Source organism: Dunckerocampus dactyliophorus, chromosome 3 (assembly GCF_027744805.1).
Source record: "Dunckerocampus dactyliophorus isolate RoL2022-P2 chromosome 3, RoL_Ddac_1.1, whole genome shotgun sequence".
Classification (NCBI taxonomy): domain Eukaryota; kingdom Metazoa; phylum Chordata; class Actinopteri; order Syngnathiformes; family Syngnathidae; genus Dunckerocampus; species Dunckerocampus dactyliophorus.
In genome coordinates this window covers 35,224,393-35,248,056 of record NC_072821.1, presented here as the reverse complement: position 1 = coordinate 35,248,056, position 23,664 = coordinate 35,224,393, and the positions used below count along the sequence as shown (strand labels likewise).

At 41.7% G+C, this 23,664-nt stretch overlaps 1 protein-coding gene across 1 annotated transcript in view; it reads left to right on the top strand.

Moving 5' to 3' along the window:
• The window catches only part of glceb (glucuronic acid epimerase b), a 33,011-nt gene that overhangs the window by 3,436 nt on the left and 5,911 nt on the right, over positions 1-23,664 (top strand). Inside the window, exons 2-4 of the mRNA XM_054771258.1 lie at positions 8,084-8,598; positions 13,566-13,811; positions 21,425-21,717. Of these exons, the coding sequence (XP_054627233.1) occupies positions 8,097-8,598; positions 13,566-13,811; positions 21,425-21,717 (1,041 nt within the window). The 5' untranslated portion in view covers positions 8,084-8,096. The remainder of the gene's footprint in view (positions 1-8,083; positions 8,599-13,565; positions 13,812-21,424; positions 21,718-23,664) is intronic.

Genomic DNA, 23,664 nt, shown 5'->3' with positions numbered 1-23,664 from the left:
ATGTGGTAGTAGTAATGTCATGATATTTCATTAGGACTAATCAACAGGTACAGTTGGTCAAATCCTAATTTGTTCCAGTCCTTCTTACCTCCAGGTGTGCACAAACTACATACAGTTCAATCTGGGGAAAAAAAAAGTAGTTTGATAGTCACACTTGAATACAGTGAAAAATAGCATGTTGTTTCATGTCTCTTCCGACTCAGTGGACCGTTTATTTGTCTGTGTTAGTTTTTGGCAGAGTGTTGGATGCGTCAAGGCTCCCTGTGAGAGACTAATGTTGTAAAACCTTGTCCTTTGACCCGCACAGTGCAGGCAGCCTTGGACTGCCTCAAAAGCAACACACACGCTGCTTTTGTGTGTGTATTGTGAAGCTCCGTCTCTCCCAAAGCATTTTACTCTATCCATCTCCTCCATTTGCTCACATATGGAAGAAAATATGGAAATCAGGACTGGCTATTGGAAAGATGTGTAATTACGAGGGGTTTAACAGTACGTGTATTTGTAACCGGGTTTTGCCACGCAGAACCATGATGATAGTCATGGCATTTCAGTGCTTGTACCCCGCATGCAGCCAATGTTTATTTCGCTATGTTTTTATCAAACCGATACCAATAACTTTCTGCTTCTCAAGACCAAAATGGTGCAGAAAAAACGATAACTTTTTAATATCTACTTTTTAAAATTTACATTTTGCATGCTAACATGCTAATGCTACTATGCTAACGCCTAGCATGATAGCGCCAAGTGTCTGCTTATGTTCACATTTATGAAAATCGCAAAAAATTGTAGTATGCTCATGTTAGCATGCTAGCAATGCTGACTTGCTCATGTTAACATGCTAGCACCTAGCATAATAATGTCTACCTATGAAAATGGCTAAAAATGCTACAATGCTAATGTTACCATCCTAACAATGCTAACATGCTAAAGTTAGCATGCTAACACCTACAGTGATAGTGCTAAGTGTTTATACAGGGTCAGGCAAAATGATCTGACACATTTGTAGGTTAAATAAAAGGCAAAGTGTCTACCCATGAAAACGGCTAATTATGCTACTGTTAACATGCTAGCAATGCCAACATGCTAATGTTAGCATGCTAACTCCTAGCGTGATAGCGCAATATACCGGGAAGGCTAAATGTCCCAAGCTCTGCCTTTTTTTGTGGCGTTATATGCACAAATGAGGAAAATGGATCTATCTTGCAATGTTAAAGAATCCTTTAAAGAAATTCCTTGATTCAGATGGTGATCCGGATCACCCCCAAAATTTAATCAGTTCTTCAATATCCCATTTCCGACAATTCCTGAAAATTTCATCCAAATTAATTCAGAACTTTTCAGCTTAATTTGAACACGAACATTAACGCCGGCAAAAAGATAACCTCCGCGCTGCGCTTGAGCTTTGCGGTGCGCTTGGCGGAGGTAATAATGGTCTGAAGATAATGTTGAAAATAACATTGTTTATTGGCAATCATTTGCAGGACAATTATCGTCCAGCAAAATGTTTTATTGTGACAGACCTAGTTGTGGGTGATGAGACTGTAACCTTAAGTTCCTGCCAGCAAAGGGTTCATCAACTGGGCTGCTGCCGCCCACAAAATATACATCCCATTTAGTTTAAAGGTCTCATGCTGTCAGAGACTGCTGATGTTCATAAATGCTACCATGAGGACATTCTCAATTTAAAATCATGCTTTTTGGGTTTGTTTTTTTGATTCATCTTGCGATCTGGTGTGGATAATATATTTTCATTAAACGTATTAATAGCCACTCTATCTGGACAACACACCATCACCTAGGGTGCAGAGATTACCAGCTTTGAAGCTCTCACATCTTGCTGGCAAAAAAAAATGAGGCGTCCGTGAAGCCCCTTTTTGTTCCTCCCTGACATTCACACTTGATTGGGATTGCAAATGAATTTTTCCTCATTTAGTGAAGGGATGTGTGACCTTGGCCGTGGAGACCTGTTAAGTTTTTATTGGATTTGCAGGGTACAGAAGCAGACGATGCTGTAATGCTAAAGTGCTTTACTGCGACCGATGCAAATAGCTAGCGCTGCAGACAAACAAAAGTCATACACACACACATTTAGTCGTATCAGCAATTTAGAGTGTACGTTTAACCTTCCATGTCTTTGAGTGTGGGAGGAAGTTGGGGTTGTATTCATGGTATGTTTAGGCCTGTCACCATAACAAATGTTGCTGGACGGTAATTGGCCTACAGATTATTGCCGATAAACGATATTATTGGCAACATTATTTTGACACCATTTTTTTCATGAATGTAATGGTAATATATGGAATAATAATGCGAGTCCACCGTGTCAAAAGCAGTAAACTTTAATTTATCAAGAATATTTAACATTTTAATTTGAATGTCAAGAGCTTTTAAATAAAATAAATTAAGCAGACAAAAAAAAACAATGACAATAAAATGGACTCTCTTTAAGCAAATACTGCACTTAAATAAACATCACAATCAATCAGAATATTTCTGATTTAGAATCCGTGTCACTTTCGTTATTAAAATAGAGAAATAACCGAGAATTAATCAGAAGTTGACATTGTGTGTTAATGCAGACGTCAGGTCATTTGCATATACATACATATACTTCTGTGTGGAATCTGCTGTTTACGTTTAATGGGGTGTAACATTTTGTGGGAGTTTGGTGAAAGTACATGTTTTGGATGCAGCAAAATGCGTTTGTTGCACAATGAAATGTTATTCTTTGGGAATCACGGCAGCTGAAACGTAAGCAAGTAGTACAAGTAGTGCACTCGCAACTTGCCAATTGCAGCTCCGGCCTGCGCAGTCGGTCTCGGGAGGGGCGGTCGCTGTGTGTGGCTGGCCAATCACAGAGCGTGAAAAGTTTATAACGAGTATAATCCGTTACAGACTCATCTCTACTTGCGAGACCTTCTTACACCCATAAACTCCAAAGCTGTAGTTGTTTAAATTGCAATAGCTTATGTTTTGACTTGTGTATCTAAGTGGGTAAATACAGGTGAGTGCGAATATTCGGATCAATTTTCTGCATACTTGCCTTAAAAAAAAAAAAAAATCCGGCAACTTGCTTTCTCGACCCCCTCGCTGTGAAGTCTTGACATTTTCAGAGCAATTTTGTCTGAGAAATGATATTTGCCTGAACAGACTTTTGCAAGAAAAGAATCACCTCTTGTACCCTCTTCCATCAGAAGCTCTTTGTTTCCTTGTCTTCATATTTTCATTCTTTCATATCTGGCCAAGCCTGAGTAATATATACTGTACCATCAAAGACTTTTTTTCAAGCTTCCTTCTCTCTGCCAAAATCCTTTCTGAATGCCGACAGCATGAGCTGATTAATATTCCCAACTAGTCGCTGGCCTTTTCAGTGAACTAACAAGGTTGTGAAGATGCAAGCCTTGTGTTTGTGTGAAAGGCAGCTGGAGTACAGGCTCCGTTTCCCCAAATTTCACCGAGGTGCTGCTAACAGGTTCAACGCTGCTTGTGAGAGGCTCAAAGGCTAGGTATGGGGGGGGGGCACAAGACACTCAGTTCATGAGGTGAGACGATACAGGAGACTGTGTCTATTAGAAGAATTCGACAACAACAAAAGGGCTCACTCCGTTCATGCAGTTGCTCTATGGAAGAAATGCTCCAAGGTGCTGAAACCAATGCACAGAGTCGACTTTCTTCCTGCCTGTTTGGAGGCACGCATGCACATGGCAAAGTATTCAGACCGGCAAAATTATCAAGTTCGTTTTCATTTATTGTGTAATGAATTCATTCATTAGTTGTCATCCTAGGCCTAGTGCCCATGAGACAGGTTTTTTCTGTAGAAATCTTGTCACGTTTCAATCTCGTGAGATCCTGTGACACAACTACTAGGTAGATGTCGTCGTCGTTTAGTCAGATATGTCACGCAAGCATAGTTTCAGAGTCCTTCATCATCTTCATCATACGTAATGATCCAGTTGTGCCTAGGGCCAAGTGTAATTGTAAACTTCTTTGGGAATTTGCTGGAATTGGCGCCAGGAAGACTACATTATTTTGTATTCCCATTAGGGGAAGATCTCGCAAGATACAAGATCTCACAGATTAAAACGTGACAAGATTTCTCGTTCAGAAAAAAAACATCCTGTGGGCACTAGGCCTGGGACGATAATAAATACATGAATTAATCACACCATAAATGAAAATTGGTGAGTCATACAGTCTCTGTGTCTCAGTTGGGGTAGGCGGGGCTGCTAGCATACACACAGACAATGCAGACAATGCACGGTAACGTAGAAATCAAATTAATCGATTGCAATACAGTATATTGTCATATTAAAAAAAAAAAAAAAATTCTTTGTCATTTTCTTTAAAGTAATGTTAGAATCGCCTCTCGTCTCGTTCCCGTAGAACAAACCTTGTGTATCGTCTCGTCTCGTGATACCCCTAGCTAATATCTATCGTTCTTTTTCAAGCTACTAGTTTACAATGTATTCAAAAGAGTGAGCCTTAAAGTTTTAGCTGATAGTTCATATGCATGATGGCAGCTGCTTCGTGAAGAAAGGTGGACTGAGTGGGACAAAATGTAAAGGCAATGTACAGGAAATGTAAATTACAGTAAAACATACAGTACGTTTCTGCTTCTCAAGACTGATATAGCTTTTATTTTGATTTAAATTTAGTTTGTGCACACCTGGAGGTAAGGAGGATGGGAACAAATTAGGATTTGACCAACTGTACCTGTTGATTAGTCCTAATCAAATATCATGACATTACTACTACCACATCACTACTATCAGGAGAACCAGAGTATAGAGCGGATGGAGCCATCTGCTGTGGCCCAGCAAGGTGCACTGGGCACACGCTCCAAGCAGCCGGTGTGACGCCACGGAGGTCTCCATCAAACCTTTTGCACTTTTCAAACGCCCCGGCGCTAGGGTTTCAGATGGCTGATAAGGTTATTGATGTGCTTGATGGGTCTTTTTCTTCCTGATCGCGGAGCATTTGGTACTACCACCGGAAATGTCTTCCTTGGTTTGTTTACGGTTGAGCTCAGGGGCCGTTACGACAGGCCGTTAACGTCACGGGCGCGAGAAAAAAGGAGCGCTTGATTTGCTCACCCAGACAGTACGGGTAATCTGACCTCATTGGAGTTTTGTTTTTGTTTTTAAAATTGATTATCTGAGCCATTTTTAATGTTATCGAATTTCTCGGAATGATGTCATAATTCCCTCATATCGGACCGATGATTATCATGCGCCCCTACTATACACTGTACTGTAGGTACATATTTTGATATAGGTCCCACTGATTATAAGTTGCAAGGCCATCGCGATGGAAAAAAAGTGAGTTATATTACAGTAGATTAGCTAAGTGCCCCCCCCCCCCCCCCCCACTTGATTTCTTTTTTTTTGTGTATCTATGACCATCTTTACTGCCAATTCCTCACCTCTGCTGCACATTTTACTCTTCCATAGCATGCAAGTGGGGTATTTTGTCGCTATGGATCGCTATGTCATCTTCAGTGTGTCAAATGTAGTAGATCGTCAAGGAGCTTGAAATCGAGCATTGATAAATTGAATTGCAGAGAAAAGTCTCCATGTCACTCTTTGCTAATTTGCGTCAGCAGGTTGGTTGCATGTGCTGCCAGGACACTGATGTATTCTGCATCACTTTCAAAGTCTGACAGTTGATTTAAGGTTGCAAAATAGCTACAGTGAAAAATAATTACCAGAGTTAAATGCTGCTAGGCTGCTTGTAAAAAGAAAAGTCTTAATATAATAAGATTGATATCATTAAGTTGTCACACTGCCATCTCCCCGTATTGCCTCCTTATATGTGAAGTCATTCTTTGGCGTACCGTCCATGTATTTCAGAGGGGGAAACATTACATAATTCGTTTCATACTGGTTTAACTGGGGAACATTAGAAATGTATAGTTGGATAAAGTTTCTCAATACATACATTGATTTGAGAATTGACTTCAGAGCATGAAGAGCTGGTATCGGAAGTATTGATATTTCAGTGTCGATCGGCACATCACTACTGTTTGGGGTGGAGACAGACAGAGAGACAGACAGAGAGACAGACAGAGAGAGAGACAGAAGCAAATCAAACATGCATGCACATGTCAATATATCAAGACTGGGAAAATTATCCAGTTTGTTTTTATTTGTCGTGCGGTTCATTGAGTTATTGATTATCGTGACAGGCCTAACACCGTACAATGATTTATGATTTGCATTCCCTTATTTAGTAGAATAATCCCATTCAACATTATTCTCATGGCATATTGCCAGTGCTTAGCCATCCTTTTAATAAATGTGATGAAAGGTCTTTAAAATGACTCATAATTCTGTTGTCTTTTTTTCCCTCTCCCTTTGATAATGAGTATGCTTAATCTCTGAGTTGGGTAACGAACTGCTTAATCCTCCAACTGGAGATAAAACACGCAGGCGTTTTAAAGCCGCTTACTACATATCGGCCGTCCTCAAACCAGGTTTTAAGCGATGCAATTACATGTTGATTTGTTTATAGTTGCTTCGAGTCTTTAGTTTCCCTTGAACCCATAGGTAAGACTGCCGAGTGTCACACGGAGGGTTTTAGTTGAGAGACGACTGGACTGCTGACATTGATTGATGGTGCTTGCAACAGTGCATCCAGGCAGCCATCATATGGTTAATGCTTGTTGAAATGGCTATCCTTAAGCTTTTGCACATTCAAATCTAGCTGACAGGATGGACAAATGTAGTTGCAGTAAGTGTGCAAAGCTAAATATAGCCCCAGAGGCACGTGTGACAGGCCTTTAAAGTAGCTTGCTTTCTCACGACGAGGAGCGTTGTTGCGTCACAAGGTTTACAGAAGGCAACAGCACGTACAAATACCGTGAAAAATATATGAACAGGGCTGATGACAAGTCTCTGCAGTGCATCAGAAAAATGTTTGCAGTCTTGTTGCAGTGACGTATTTTAGTTGTTCATGCAACATCATTTTCACCTTCTCAATAATTCATCAGTGAGAATCCTGGTGAGATCTTTTTGTTCTATTCCATTTTCTTCCACTTATCCGGGGGCAGTAGTCTCGGTAAGAAGCTCACCCAGACTTCCAGGTCCCCGGCCACCTCTTCCAGTTCCACCGGGGGGACACCAAGGTGTTCCCAGACCAGCTTTGAGATATAATCCCTCCAGCAAGTCCTTGGTCTGCCCCGGGACCTCCTCCCAGCTGGGCATGCCCGTAACACCTCACTAGGGAGGCGTCCGGGAGGCATGCGGACTAGATGCCCGAGCCACCTCAACTGTCTCCTCTCTATGTGAAGGAGCAGCGGCTCTTCTCTGAGCCCCTCTCGGATGACTGAGCTCCTCACCCTACCGCTTGGGGTGAGTCCAGCCACCCTACGGAGGAAACTCATTTCGGTCACTTGTATCCGTGATCTTGTTCTTTCGGTCACAACCCAAAGCTCATGACCATAGGTGAGGGTGGGAACGTAGATTGAGAGCTTTGCCTTCCGACTCAGCTCTCTCTTCACCACGACGGTCCGGTACAGCGACCGCATTACTGCAGACGCTGCGCCGATCCACCTGTCGACCTCACGCACCAACCTTCCCTCACTTGTGAACAAGACCCCAAGATACTTGAGCTCATCCACCTGGACCAAGACCTCCCTCTCAAACCGAAGGGTGCAATCCACCCTTCCATCTACCCTTTTCCGAACCATGGCCTCAGATTTGGAGGTGCTGAGTCTCATCCCAGAAGCTTCACACTCAGCTGCAAACCGCCCCAGTATACGCTGAAGGTCACATCAGGACTACATCATCTGCAAATAGCAAAGACGAGATCATAAGGCCCCCAAACTGGACCCCCTCGATTCCTTAGCTGCGCCTTGAAATTCTGTCCATAAAAATTATGAAAAGAATCCGTGACAAACGGCAGCCAAATGCCCCCGCCTTTGAAAATGGATTAATCTAAGGATATATTGCTGATTCTTATTGATCCAGGAGGCTGCCGATTGCGCGCTTGTCAAACGGGATATCCAGTCGCATCGGTTTATCGTTCACAACCCTACTAAGTGTGTTTGCAGAATAGCTAAATGGTGTTTTTGTGTGTCTTTTAGGTGAGCGGGAACCATGCGTTGCCTGGCTGCTCGTGTCAACTATAAAACCCTCATTGTCATCTGCGCCCTTTTCACACTCATCACGGTGTTGCTGTGGAATCGCTGCTCCACCAACACCTCCCTACGCTTCGTACCTCGAGCTGCTTTGGTGGCACCCAGTCCTAACGCCGGGGATGCTAGCAGTCAACAACACCCTCCGCAACCTCCAGAACCTCCACCGATTGTGAGCGGAAGCAAGTATGAGGAAATCGACTGTCTGATCAATGATGAGTCCACAGTCAAAGGCCGCCGTGAGGGTGGAGAGATCTACATGCCCTTCAGCTGGATGGAAAAATACTTTGAGGTGTATGGCAAAGTGGTGCAGTACGACGGCTACGACCGCTTTGAGTTCCAGCACAGTTACTCAAAGGTGTACGCCCAACGGGAGCCCTATCACCCCAACGGAGTCTTTATGTCATTTGAGGGATACAATGTGGAGGTCCGGGATCGAGTGAAGTGCATAAGTGGAGTGGAAGGTAGGATTTACTTTGGCATGATGCTTGTGTGTCATTGCAACACTTTGAATTTGTATTATTCAGTTGAATGGGAAATAGCAGAGACTTGCAGTGAAAGCAGAGTCTTGCTTGTTGAACACAATGAGCTATCATTGCAGAGCAAGTCATTCAGAAAAGCATATGATGAATGCTTGCAAGGTCAAATGGGGTGGTTAAATTACTCATTATAGCAGTGGTTCTCAGCCGCTTTGACTGCGGCACCCACCATCACCCCTTCATGACAAGCGCTCACCTAAATTGCATAAATGTTTAAACTCAAATAGCCTTTTACTTTGAAGCCCGTTAAAACTGAACACAGAACTAAAAGATGCAAAATAATTTTGCTCTGACATGCAAAATAAACAAAATGCATTTAAAGAAAACACTAGCTCAATGCTAATTTGCATTGAAAATCCCATATACACGCAAGCAAATAGCATTAGCATTTCATGTGGCAAATTCCAACAACTCCAGATATGACTATGAATTTAAAATAGACAACCAAGATTTACATTCCACTTGAACGGCGGATATATAAGTAGGGGTGGACGATAATTATTGGGCCCATATAAGGGAATTATGACATCATACCGATAAATGACATTAAAACTTTGATAAACGATCATTTAAAAAAAAAAAAAAAAAGCTCTGAGGCCAGATTACCTATACTGTGTGTGTGTGATCAAATCAAGTGCTCCTTTTTTTCCTGCCTGTGATGTTAACGACCTGTTGTAACTTCCACTGAGCTCACTTGTGAACAAACATTTCAGAGGAAGATATTTTGCATGCTAGTTGTACCAAATGAGGGATTAGGGTTAGGGTTACCCTAACTCCACCCATAACCCATCGAGTACACAAAAAACCTTATCAGCCACCTGAAACGCCAGCACCGCCTTGTTTGAAAAGTGCACAAGGTTTGCCAGAGAACTCCTTTGTGTCACGTCGGCTGCTCGGCGCGTGTGCCCATATACGGTGCACCTTGCTGGGTCAAGCCAGGTGGCTCCTCCCGCTCTATATTCTGGTTCTCCTGATAGTAGTGATGTGGTAGTAGTAATGTCATGATATTTCATTAGGGCAAATCAACAGGTAGAGTTGGTCAAATCCTAGTTTGTTGCAGTCCTTCTTACCTTCAGATGTTCACAAAATACAGTTAAAACAAAAATTTTAAAGTAGCTATCAAAAAATTATCAGTTATCAGTATCATATGGGTCTTGAGAAACAGCAAGTTATCGGAACCAGTATCACAGGCAGGAGAAAGTAGTGCTTGATTTGCTGAACCGCACAGTACGCCTAATCTGGCCTCATTGGAGCGTTTTTTTTTTTAAATGATCGGTTATATGAGCTATATTTAGTGCTATCGAATTTATCGGTATGACGTCATAATTCCCTTTTATCAGTCCCATAATTTTCGTGCCCCCCCAACTGGTTATTCAGGAAAACACTTCTTTTAAACACATTCAAATGCTTGCGCAAACATTCAGAGACATTAGGTGACGAGAAAGTGTAGGCCAACTGTAATCTGATCTAATCTGGACCACTTGAGGCAAGCCTTTCCTTTCATAGGAGACAAAAATAGCTCAGCCAGTAGAAAAAAAAATCTCATTAACTGATAACTGACGTTAAGAAAAAAAAAAAGACCACAAAACAGGCATATGTATGCTTCTACAGTATTAACTGTATTATACACATGCACAGTTCTACTATATTATTCTACCAACAAATGTAAAACCCTTAATTTCACTATTGGATTGCGAGTGCTTACCTCCTGAAATCTGAAACAAATGTCTTTTTATTCAAGATTTAAGAGAGTTTTATTATCATATGCACAGTAGAACAGGTAGTTCTATGCAATGAAATTCTTATTCTGTTCATTCTCCCAAAAAAAGAAAGAAAACACAGGAAAATGAATAAGAACAGAAGAAACATTAATACCAATAAATTAAGCAACAACAGAAGAGACATTAATACAAATAAATAAATAAATAAAGTGCTATGAGTGTGTGCGTGTGTTGCGTGCGGCGTGTGTAAGTGCTTCGTTGAGAAGCCTGATGGCCTGTGGGTAAAAGCTGTTTGCCAGCCTTGTGGTCCTGGACTTCAAACTCCTGTAGCGTCTGCCTGACGGTAGGAGTGTGAATAATGAGTGTTGTGGATGTGTGCTGTCCTTGATGAGGTTGTTTGTTCTTTCACCGGACAACAAAGTCACATTACACCATGCTAACTTAGCCAGATTTTTTTTTACACAAATCTTAAAAGCTAAGTTTTCTGCCCATGAAAATGGTGCCACACCTACCTCTATGTATTTGTTGGTCTTACACAGCTTTTACATTGCACAGCTTCCAGGTCAGAAAAGAGTTGGCCTGTACTACTCATACACAAGCATATCATTTGCACAATATTAATGAGCCACACGGCCGGCTTCTGGACACCCACGGGCAATACTACCCGAAACTGCACTTTGATTACGGAAGAAAACATCTTTAGCTGTTTTAAGAACAGTTTTTAAACTGGTGCAGATGATCAAGCCTTTTGCACAGCAAGAGTCAACAGAAACAATATTGCAGCTAATTGAACTATCACAACAGTCAATGTAGTGTGCACAAAACTCCTGCAGTCTGCAGCTTTCTTGCCAGTGTGGCAAATGAGATATCACTTGACTGATCATTTTTAATTATCACAAAGGATGTGGGCGAGGCTTACATTATGAACAGTAAGGATACATTCACACAAGAAAGATCTAGTAAAAGAATGTTTTCTTTTTGATATTTAAGCCTGAAGACACTGTCATTTGGTGCACAAACTGCACACTGTACACAATATCCGATTTCAATATCGGAGCAGGTGGGTGCAAAACTTGTCATCCACAAGTTTCCTGTGGTGGCACACAACCCGGGAAATTGAATACGACCAACCTATCATCGTGCACTTGAAGCAGCATCACGAAAACAGCATGTGGATTTTAGCAAAACCAAAGCGTCAGAAACTCCTATGGGACTGCAAAAAGTCATAAGCTATAAGAGAAAAGAGATTTATTGCCAATTTATTCTGCTCTATGACTAACCCTGTCCGTGGTTCAAATACCTACTGTTGCTGGCTGTTATTGTTCTCTTGAGTAATATCACTTTATCTACTTTTCTACTACAAAATAAGTAGAGAAGCGCTGTATCTTTTTTTTCAAACCGATACTGATAACTTTCTGCTTCTCAAGGCTGACATGATGCCGATAAACAATAACTTTCTGATATCTACTTTTTAAATTCATATTTAAGTGTAGTTTGTGCACACCTGGAGGTAAGGACGACTGGAACAAATTAGGATTTGACCAACTGTACCTGTTGATTAGTCCTAATCAAATATCATGACATTACTACTACCGCATCACTACTATCAGGAGAACCAGAGTATAGAGCGGGCGGCACCCCTAAAAATAAGTAATAAATGTATCAGGGGCGCACGATAATTATCGGGCCAATAAATCCGATAACATTAAAAATAGCTCCGATAACCGATCATTTAAAAATGCTCCAATGAGGTGAGATTACCTGTACTGTGTGTTTCAGGAACTCAAGCGCTTCTTTTTTCCCCTGCCTGTGACGTTAACGTCGTAACTTCCCCTGAGTTCACTTGTAAGCTAACATTCACTGCTTTGGAGACATTTGGCGTGCTAGCTGTGCCAAATGTTCCGGCAACTGAAACGCCAACATCGCTACAACACCTGGGGCATGTTGTGCCGTGGCGTTTGAAAAGGTGCAGAAGGTTTACCACGGACCTCCCTGCCATCACACGAGCTGCTCTGAGCGTGTGCCTGAATACAGTGCACCTTGCTGGGCCACACCAGGTGGCTCCTCCCGCTCTATACTCTGGTTCTCCTGATAGTAGTGATGAGGTAGTAGTAATGTCATGATATTTGATTAGGACAAATCAACAGGTACAGTTGGTCAAATCCTAATTTGTTCCAGTTCTTCTTACTACATTCATTCATTTTCTATTCTGCTTGTTCTTACTAGGGTCGCAGGGGCATGCTGGACCCTATCCCAGCTGGCTTTGGCCAGTCGCAGGGGCACATATAGACATTCATACTCACATTGATACCTATAGACTAGGGGTGCTCCAATCGATCGCCCACCGATCAGTATTGGCCAATTTCCGTGAAAAATCACGTGATCGACATATGCTGCTAAATGCCTGTCAACGCCAAAAGCGTCAAAAGCCGACCACCTGTGGCCAGCACTATTGCAGCCCGCAGCGATCCTTTCGTGCAGTGTGGTGTCTTGACCTAACTAACGTCTTTGGCAGCGTCGTCCTCCCACTTTCCTTCAATCCAAAAACAATCATGTCTGCCGTGTGGAACTTAACTGCCAACGATTTTTCACGGCATAGCCAGTTAAAGAGCTTTAATACAGCATTTGAAGTACAAACAATTGACGTATTGACGAGTATGGTGAGTTTTTGAGGTTGCCATGTGACTAACACTCGCCCGTATGTGTGTGACAGTCGGAAGGCTAAGCTAATAACCTGAAAAATAATTGAATTCATTGAACGAGATGACCAGCCTTTCTCAGCAGTGGAGGACACCAGGTTCGGCGAGTCACACCAATGTACTCTCACATACAAAGTCTCCTTAAAGAAGTCGTGTCATCCTCTGGAAGTTTCACCAGTGATACTGTAGGTGTTCTCTTCAAAACGAGTATGGTTTTGTGTAAATGAAGGTGATTTTATGCATCCATTTTTCATGTGATTATATCCAGTAGCAGGGGTGCAGCCAGGAAATCTGGGTCCCATGGGGAAAAAAAAATTCACATTTGCCACCCCACATTTGTGCTGTCTTGGGATAATTGTCCTTTGTTGTTGCATTAGTTTGTAAAAAGACAGCACTGTCTTGGACTTGTAAGTCACCAGAGACGTCATTTCCCAGACTCCTTTTGTCATCTCTCTCCTATCACCCCTCCCAGGTGTTCCTCTATCCACGCAATGGGGTCCTCAGGGCTACTTCTACGCCATCCAAATTGCCCAGTACGGCTTGAGCCATTACAGCAAAAACCTGACGGAGCGTCCTCCTCACGTAGTTGTCTATGATACAGCAGAGGAGAGAGATAGCCGGACCGGCTCTGCAATGTGGACTGTGCCAAAGGGTGGCAGTCTCAGCCGTGTGTACGACAAGAGCCGCACTTCCTCAGTGCGCCAGTTCAGTGCTCCAGGTATGTAAGCATTTGTAGAATGAAACAGTAGAGGCGCTATTGCTTGAACTTTGTACAGACAAGTTGCTTGACAACCTTATCTGCTTGCTGCAGCTTGCTTCACTTAGAAGACGCACACACACTCTAGACTGACACGAGCTGGAACCAGTTAGAAGCAGCTATATAGTCACACCACTGATAAATGTAGGGAAGCGGTCCCACCCCTGCCAGGGGACCCGAGAATAGGATATGGAGCAGTTACTTCCTAGTTGGAGGCTTCCACAATAAAAACTAACAATTGAGCCACAAATGAGCACGTGTGCAATAGAGGACAAAGGGGAGGTGTAATGGAGGCTGACATATCTTCAAAAGTCCATCCTCCAGCCTTCCAACTGATCACTGAACACTTGCATTGCCATGCCTCACACTAAAAACACCTGACCTTTTGTGCAGGTGTGCCCTTTTGATAAGGTACTCCATGTTTGTTTGTCAATACTGACATTTAACTCCAGGAATGTTGCTGCTGTTGTTGTTATCATTATTATTATTATTATTAAATTGGGCCATGTGTACTAAAAGTAATTTGTTCCAAATGACAAGAATAAAGAAGAAGGTGCCAAGTCGTTACTGGATTTGTCGCTACTCGCTTTTCTGAAAAAGAGTACAGTGGAACTTTAGTTAGCATACAACCTGGTTAGCGTGTTTTTCAGTTAAATGTTGAAAATGTATGCCAACATTTTGCCTCAGTTTACGAACATTCTCCGGTTAGTAGGGCCCCTATTTTTTTCCCCCCCAATTTTTTTTTTTTTTTTACGTTTTACACTTATTTTACCAGCATAGAGTGTGTGCTATATGGGTTAGTGAATAAAATGTCCATTAATTAAATGCAAAACTCATTACATTTATTGATGCAATACGTCCTTGGCAAATCATTGGGCGGTAGTGGGGATTGTTAGTGTTCCTCACGTTGACGTCATTTCATTCGCGTGATTACTAAGATTACTATTGCAGCAACACAACATCAGTAGGTTAAAACTAACCTGTCTCACGACGGTCTAAGCCCAGTTTATATTCCCTACATACATGTTTTTGGAATGTGGTAGGAAACTGCAGTACCCGCAGGAAAACAAAAAAGAGCATGCAAACTGTGTGGCCAGCATGCTAACCACTCAACCACTGTGCAGCCCCCAATGATATCGGGGCCTGTGTTTGCCTGTGTTCATCTTTATGTGTTGTAGATGAGTTCCCGCTATAGCTGCCCTATATTGGTTATCAGAATCATATCTACTTGTTTTTATTTAGGTTTAAGTGTAGTTTGTGCACACCTGGAGGTAAGAAGGACTGGAACAAATTAGGATTTGACCAACAGTAGTTGTTGATTAGTCCTAATGAAATATCATGACATTACTACTACCACATCACTACTATCAGGAGAACCAGAGTGGCCCAGTAAGGTGCACTGTATTCGGGCACACGCTCAGAGCAGCTGGTATGACGCCACAGAGTTCTGCACTTTTTAAACGCTGATAAGGCTTTTTGTGTGCTTGATGGGGTCGCCCCCCATCACCGAGCATTTGGTACAACTAACACACAAAATGTCTTCCTCGGAAAGTGAATGTTTGTTCACAAGTGAGCTCAGGGGAAATTACGACAGGCCATTAAAGTCACAGGCAGGAGAAAAAAGGAGCGTTTCATTTGCTCACCCGCACAGTAAGCGTGAGCTCAACTCATTGGAGTGTTTTTTTTTTATTATCATGTCGTCCAAAGTCAGCTGGGATAGGCTCCAGCATGCCCCCGCGATCCTAATGAGGAGAAGCGGTATAGAAAATGGATGGATTATCTGAGCTTTTTTTTTATGTTATTTGAGTTAATGGTTTGATGTCATAATCCCTTCATAATTATCGTGTACACCTCGTATTAACGTTTGAACCTAACAGTTGATTGTGATTGTGGCCGGTCCAGGTGAGCAGCAGCTAGTGTATAGGTGTAATTTATGTTGCAAAACATTGGCAGTTCTCAAACACAGTAGGGTGGATGCTGCTATAGCAGTTTTATCACAACTGGACAATATTTCTTCATTTGATAAAGAGTGGGAAACAGCCACTGAGGCATTTTTTGCCTGCGTTTTATTCTTCCATATTTTTGAAAGTACCTGCTTGTTTCCCAACCAGTGTTTTTGGGTGCTTTTCAAAATGATCCATCTTCTGTGTCGGGGACCGTAATCTCTGTGCAAAATGACAAATCTGTCTGCAGATGTTCTAACTGAAGCCTGCAGTCAGTCCTTTCTTCTGAAGCTTGTTGTTTGCATATTTGCTTGTTTCCGTCAACATTATTATATTATTATATAACAAATTATTTGGTTGACGAAACCTTTTTTTCATGACGAAAACGAGACGGTGATGAGCTAAACATTGCTCTTTGATGACTAAAACGTAACGAGTCGCGTGTGAGACTGGACAAAATGTTAGTGGGTAGTCACCAACCTCTTTTGACCCACGGGCCGGCTCGTGTTCCCACAAATCTCGCGCGGAACGAGGAGAGGTTCCTACATTATAGCCATCTAGTGTATCTTATTTATTATGTATTGTGTAAAACTAAGACAGTAACAACATCAAACGAAAAGCAGAACATGAATACAGACCCACCATCCACCAGTACAAGCCTGGAGTTTGTTTTTCAGAGAGAAGATTATGTCGCTATATGATGTGCTAGGCGGCGTGCTAGCATGAATTAACTTGACGTTGTGCACTGAAGAAATATGCACATTAGCACTCAATAACGTCATCATATCTTACCTTTTTGCATTCCCACATAGTATCAGCATTTTGGAGCAAATACGAAGTGAGGGAAAACAGGAGAAATACAGTATAGTAGTCTATCTGTGCAGCGTGGGAGAAAGTTAGATGGTGCGTTCAAGGACCATCCAACAAAGTGAGAACAAACAAAAACATGCAAAAACTATGGGACTTGTAAGTGTATATTATTTTTTAAGAAAATAATGGCCCATATTTACAAAATTGATATGCATGTACATACAATTTGATAGAGTTATTTACGCTCCGAGCAGCCGGTGTGACGCCGGGGAGGACCAAACCTTTTGCACTTTTCAAATGCCATGGCCCTGGCTTTTCAGGTGGCTGATAAGGTTTTTTGTGTGCTAGATGTTTTTTTTTTTCCTCTGATCACGGAGCATTTGGTAAAAAAAAGGGGAAAAAACAAAAGAAAAAAGGGGGAAAAAGAGAAGCACTTGATTTGCTCACCCGCACAGTACGGGTTATTTGCGCTATTTTTCATGTTTTTGAATTTATCACTGACATAATTCCCGGTCCGATCATTAGCGTGCACCCCTAATATAAAATAAAACACAATGAATCAAATACCAAAATAGTTTATTAATTGGATAATAGTCATTAATTGTTGCAGCTGTAATGATACACGTGTAATTACTGGAAAAAGCCTTGAATATAGAAATATCCTACCTTATGTAATAAAAGTCTGTATTGCTGCAGGCAGCTCTGATGAGATGAAGACATACAGTGGACATTGTTTGCAAAAGAATGTTCCGTAAGTGTGTAGTGGACTGAATATTGAAGCTATAGGGGGAATATCGCACAGCCCAAGCATACTGTGGGTTGTAATTATTGTGGGGAGCGCCTGCTATTTTCTCTTGTTGTCCTCTATTGAGCTGCTGTCTCTACTGTAATTTTCCTTTCCTCCTCCTTTTTCTTTCCCTTTCAGCCTCTCATCATCAACAATTTCTTTTCATTTCCTGCTTGCTAAACGTCCCCCCCACCTCAACTCCCAATCATCATTCTCTTACCTTGGCATTTTCATCATTACTCAGTCTCTTCTCAGCACTCTTTGTTCTCCATTAATCTCTAGTCTAGCCGCACATTTCAATCTGTCTTATCCACCCCCTTGCCAAGGCTTCTTGTATTACTAAGTATTGCAATCATGCGTGCTCCACCTGTTTACACTCCATAGTCTCTTGTCTCATCATAAAAGCCATCTATACTGTACATACAATGCTGTGACTTGCTCTTTCATTCTCCTCCCGCCCTCCATTTCCTTCTCTTCTCTTCTCTCTGCTTCATTTTTCCTCCTTACTGTATCTGGGGCGCCAGCGTTGAGCAGCATCTCCAATCCTCTGACAAGTAGATCAATTGTCTGTCCCCTGATAATAACCAACTATTTGCCATCTGCACATTCCTGCACCAACACTGTCCATGAAAAATCACACCAAGGTGTATCCACTGCACCATTTTCCATCCATGCATTTGTAAAAAATAATAGGTAGACCACCACTATTCCACTCTTTATTAGCTTTACTCTGAGGATTTCTTGTTTTTTGCAGCGTATAACGACAGTCCTTGACAACCCGTGTTCCTTTTTGTAAACAATGAGTTGTTCTTACAAAGCCAGAAATGATGCAGATGTTGTCCTTGGCTTTCAAAACCTGGCATTTAGTATTTTTAATGATTTTACACAATTGCCTAAAAGATTTCATTACAATATTAAGTGTATAACCAATTTTAAGTTGTTAATTGTAAGTTCCTGTGGAAATTTTGATAGGCATGCAATGTGTTTGAACCTCTGGCCCAGTGTTTGCTAACATGCTCTTTATAAGTCATGCCATGTATAATTTAGCACATAGACATGAGTAAATTAACTAAAATGCTGACAAGTTAACAGTTCGCATGCTTACACCTAGCAAGATAGCACTAAGTATGGGAAGTGCCAAGACGATTCTAACGTGTCCCTACATCATGAAATGCATGTATTTGCATACAGACATGAGTAAATTAGCTAAAATGCTAACAGTTAGCATGCTACCACCGAGTATGATAGCACTATATACCTGAAGTGCCAAGACATTTCAATCATTTAGCCGCAAACAAATAAACAAGGCAAAGCCACCTTAGTTTCAGGTGGGTCCATGACCATCATTCCATCTGAATGGGGTACTAACGAAGGTGATACCACCCAAACGACCACCGTTGGTGGGCAGAGGCCCCACTCCATTATATCCTAACGACCGTCCTTTGACACCACAAAAGAGACACCATTCCTGTCTGGGCCAACAAAGACACTGAATCTGGTCAGTTCTCAGACTAGAGCTGTCCTGTCTAGTCTGACTAGTGTTTGTCCCACCTAGTCTTTGAGCATGAACTGATGAAAGCTGCTCCGATGAGAGGCCAAACGTCTTCGAAGACCACCTGGCCAACAGTCAACAGTCCAGTTGCCATCCATTCAATGCCCTGAGAATGAATTCAGTCTGTCCTGAGAGCGCTAGGAAGCCAGACTATTCCTACCGTTCCCAAGATCTACCTGAGTCATTCTTTTGAACTACTATCATAATTTAGTGCTATTACCACATGGAATGTCTCATGCGCACACGCACACTGACAAGCTACTCTCGGGAAAACACGGCAGCTTGAGTCACTGCACACTGAGCTTAATTAAAAAGAACAGGAGGGAATGAAAAAAGTGGAAGAATTCCCAGGGAGAGAAGTACCAGGTGGTCCAAAGATGCTGAGGCAATGCATAAAGTTTCTTTCTGCAGTTGGAGTCTCCCCTGAAACATGACTAAATGTGGACTGTTCCGGTTGCCTTTTGTCAATTCACTTCAAACCCCTCAAGTGCCAGCAATTCTCCCGTTTGGCCTTGTTACTCTGCACAGCTCAACCACTCCCAAATACTTGACATATCAAGGCCCCTTCAACGTTGATGAGACCAAAAGAGTGCAGGAGTTAAAAAGAAGAGTTGTGTAACGCAATGATGGCTCGCACAAGAGCTGCCGAAGCCGACCAGACAGCGGACAGAGTGAAAATGAGCCGACGGGAATGGGACAATTGACAAGCAGAGATGGTGCTTTCACACGTGGCGTTAGCCAAGAAGACACACAAAGGAAGTCACCAGGAAGAAAAGAGACAGTCTGGAAGACTACAGCTCTTTAATGCACTCATAAATCCATTACTTAAGGCAATGCACAGACTAAGTGGATTTGTACTCTGGCCCTGTGATTACTCTGCCATCAATAAAGGATGGCTAGGGAATATAGACCACATTCTACCTCTTCTGCTCTGCACTTGAATATGGCGTGTTACAAGGTGACAGGCATGCCATGCACGCACTTAAAAATAATGTCTGCTTCTAATCAAACCCAATATGCAGACAAATGATCCCAATGATCCGTGCTCTTATGCATACAGTATATGTTCATGTCAGGACTAAGCATAGGCCGGGATGAGATTCTGACGGTATGCAAAAATGTCACTGTATTGACTGTGATTACAGCTCTAAAATCTATTTGGAAATATCTTTATTGAAAAGAAGACAAAAACAGTCCTTTTTAAACAATATAACAGAACATATGTCTTTAAAATAAATACAAATTAACTGAATTATTTCTAAATAAGGGTGCACAATAATTATCAGGCCGATATAGGGGAATTATGACGTCTTAACAATAAATCTGATAACATTAAAAATAGATCAGATAACCGATAATTTAAAAATACGCTCAGTAATGTGATTAATTGGTTCTAAAGCCGACCATCATAAGTTCATTTCTGCCAAGTAGGACTACTTATTTATAAATGGAATATTTTGGTAGCTAGAACATAGAAAACCTGAACACCACCTTCTAAATACTTTTTAATGTTATTAGAGCCCCCTAGACGTCAAATAACACCCCTATAGTCACCTATTACCCAATATAGTAGACATAATAACATGAAATAAGCCATATTAGCGGTGCACGATAATTATTGGGCCAATGTGAGGGAACTATGACACATTAAAAATAGCTCTTATTAGCAGTCTTTTTTTTTATGCTTTAATGAGGTGAGATTACCCGTACTATGCAGGTGAGCATGTTGGAAACATGCAAAAGGTTTGCCAGAGACATCCGTGGCTGCTCCGAGTGTGTGCCCGAATACAGTGCACCTTGCTGGGCCACCAGGTGGCTCCTCCCGCTCTATACTCCGGTTCTCCTGACCGCCGTAGTGTCACACCGGCTGCTCGGAGCATGTGTCCGAATATAGTGCACTTTGCTGGGCCACAGCAGGTGATTCCCTCCCCTCTATACTCTGGTTCTCCTGATAGTAGTGATGTGGTAGTAGTAATGTTATGATATTTGATTAGGACAAATCAACAGGTACAGTTGGTCAAATTCTAATTTGTTGACGTCGTTCTTACCTCCAGGTGAAGCAAAAAGTTATCGATATCAGTGTGGGAAAAAAAAAAACATATTGTGCATCTCAATTTTCAACCTTAACATAGATGGCTTCCCTCACTCCTCTTTCAGTCCATGTCTTCTCTGTCCAGAATGTTTACATTTAGTTGTGAAGAGTGCTGTTAGTCTTGGAGGTGCAGGTAGACCGCAGAGTCGTGACCTCTGAAGAGTTAGCCCTGCTCCAATAAGAGGCCATTCAATATATGAGTCCATTCAATGACCGGACAATACAGTGACTGACTGAATAATATTCACGCGCACGATTGAATTCTTTGGTGTTTTTTTCCAACGCTTAAGAGAGAAAACATATTAGTAATGTGCTGTTTTTGTGTTTCAGGTTCTCACCATGCATTTTTAACATGTCGCTTCTAACCACTTCCACACTATCTCCCTACAGAGTCGTCTGAGGGCGTATCACTCTCGCTAGACAACACCAAAGACTTCATACTCAGCTTGGACATCAAGTTCACCTCCAACGGCAGCTTGACTGTCATCCTTGACACGACAGAGAAAGGCTCGCCGTTCGCTATCCACTATGTTACCAATACGCAGCTCATCGCCTTCAAAGATCGTGAAATCACCTACGGCATCGGGCCGCGAACCATATGGAGCACCCTGACACGCGACCTGCTCACAGACCTCAGGAAAGGTGTTGGTTTGTCCAACACCAAGGCTGTGAAATCCACTAAGGTTGGGGTGATACTGATGCTGCACAATGTTCTTTTCAATCCCATCTTTGTACCTTTTGTATTCCAGTGGAAAACGATCTATGGATTGACTACATATAGCGTGATGGACCAAGATGCGTTTCTGCATTTTCTTAATGTATTTTAAAAAAATAGTTTTTAAAGTTATTTTTACTTAATAAAATATTAAAAATAATCACATAATTAATTGCATAAAAACAGAAATGATTTTTTACTTAATGCATTTTTTAAAATAATTTGTTTTTTAAATGATTTTTTACTTGGACTAACATAATGGCATACATATTCATACATACATATTCTTAGTCCATTCAACTCATTCAATCCCAGCCATTTTTCAAAAGACAACCCAATTCAGTACTGGCCATTTTAGACAATTTTGACTGATCTGTCAAGGCTGTATCAGCATGGAACCTACTAAAAGAAAGATTAGACTCCTGTCTTTCATCAGGAAAAAAAAGTTTGTTTCTACCTTTTTCCGTTCTTTAGTAATAAGCAGTAGAACATAGGTAAGTTTCAGGAAAATATCAGTTCCCGACTAGAAAAGGAAAAAACGGCTTTTTCTGAAAGATAAATTTGAAGCATAACTTTCACTTTGACACAAATATTTTTGCTTTTGTGACCGCTCAAATATCTAAACAACTATATCAACATAAACAGCACAAAAAAGGGGTTGTTTTACATCAACATATCAATTTATTACAAATATAACACCATGAACTATTTACAGTTTTCACGTTTGGAACTGAGCCATGTGAGTTGGAGCTGAACTACCATGTGTGTGTGTACATGCACGCGCACTTGTGTGCATGTGTTAAAATTTCCCTACAATGCGTCATTTGTTGGGTGGTATGCAGTGTAACAGCTGCCTTTATGCAAGGGCTGCCTCTTCCTGACTTGTTTCTCCTTCCTCTCATGATGCACTTCTGCCACCTAGTGGCCGTTTTTATGGCATTAAAATTGCTCTCAAGCCGAATCTACTAGCAAAGAGTTGCATCATCACCTCCTTTTGCTTCTCATGCAGAATTAATTAATTAATTAATTAATTAATTACATGACATAAAAAGGTAAATAAATAATACATTTATAAAAAATAATGTTAAAAAATACTAAAACAATATTGTTTTTAAAAAGTGTCTTTTTGACATGTTATTTCCAGGCGGGCCACATAAAACAATATGGTGGGCCAAATGTGGCCCCGGGCCTTGAGTTTGACACCTGTGACTTCAAGGAAAACTGCACTTTCTTTGGAATTGAATCCATCCATCCATTTTCTATACCACTTCACCTCATTAGGGTAGCAGGGCATGACATGAGACATGAGCATGTTCTTCGGGCGACATGCAGGGTACACCCTGGACTGGTCGCCAGCCAATCGCAGGGTACATATAGACAAACAACCATTCACACTCACATTCATACCTATGGACAATTTAGAGTAGAACCTCACCTGCATGTTTTTGGAATATGGGAGGAAGCCGGAGTACCCGGAGAAAACCCACGCGCACACGGGGAGAACATGCAAACTCCACACAGAAATGCCCAAGGGAGAATCGAACCCAGGTCTTCCCGATCTCCAGACTGTTACTGTGTTGGCCAACATGCTAACCACTAGACCACCGTGCGGCCCGGAATTGAATCCATCATCCACAATCCTTATGTGAGACATGAACATGTCTTTCTCTTTTATGTGTGTTATAAAGATGTAAAAACAGCTAAAAAGAGGCAGCTAAGTGTGTGCACGTAATTGGACACACCTATTCTGCCCCTGCACCACAGTTTGGACACCTATGCGTACGTAAGGTGTGGTGTAGTGAGGCGACGGATGATTGTGTCCAAACTGTACTTTCTTAGCTCTGTTGGTCAGGGGCTGGGTTGCATTGCGCAGGGCTTTTTACAGCTTTCAGACATGCATCGCACAGCATTATGG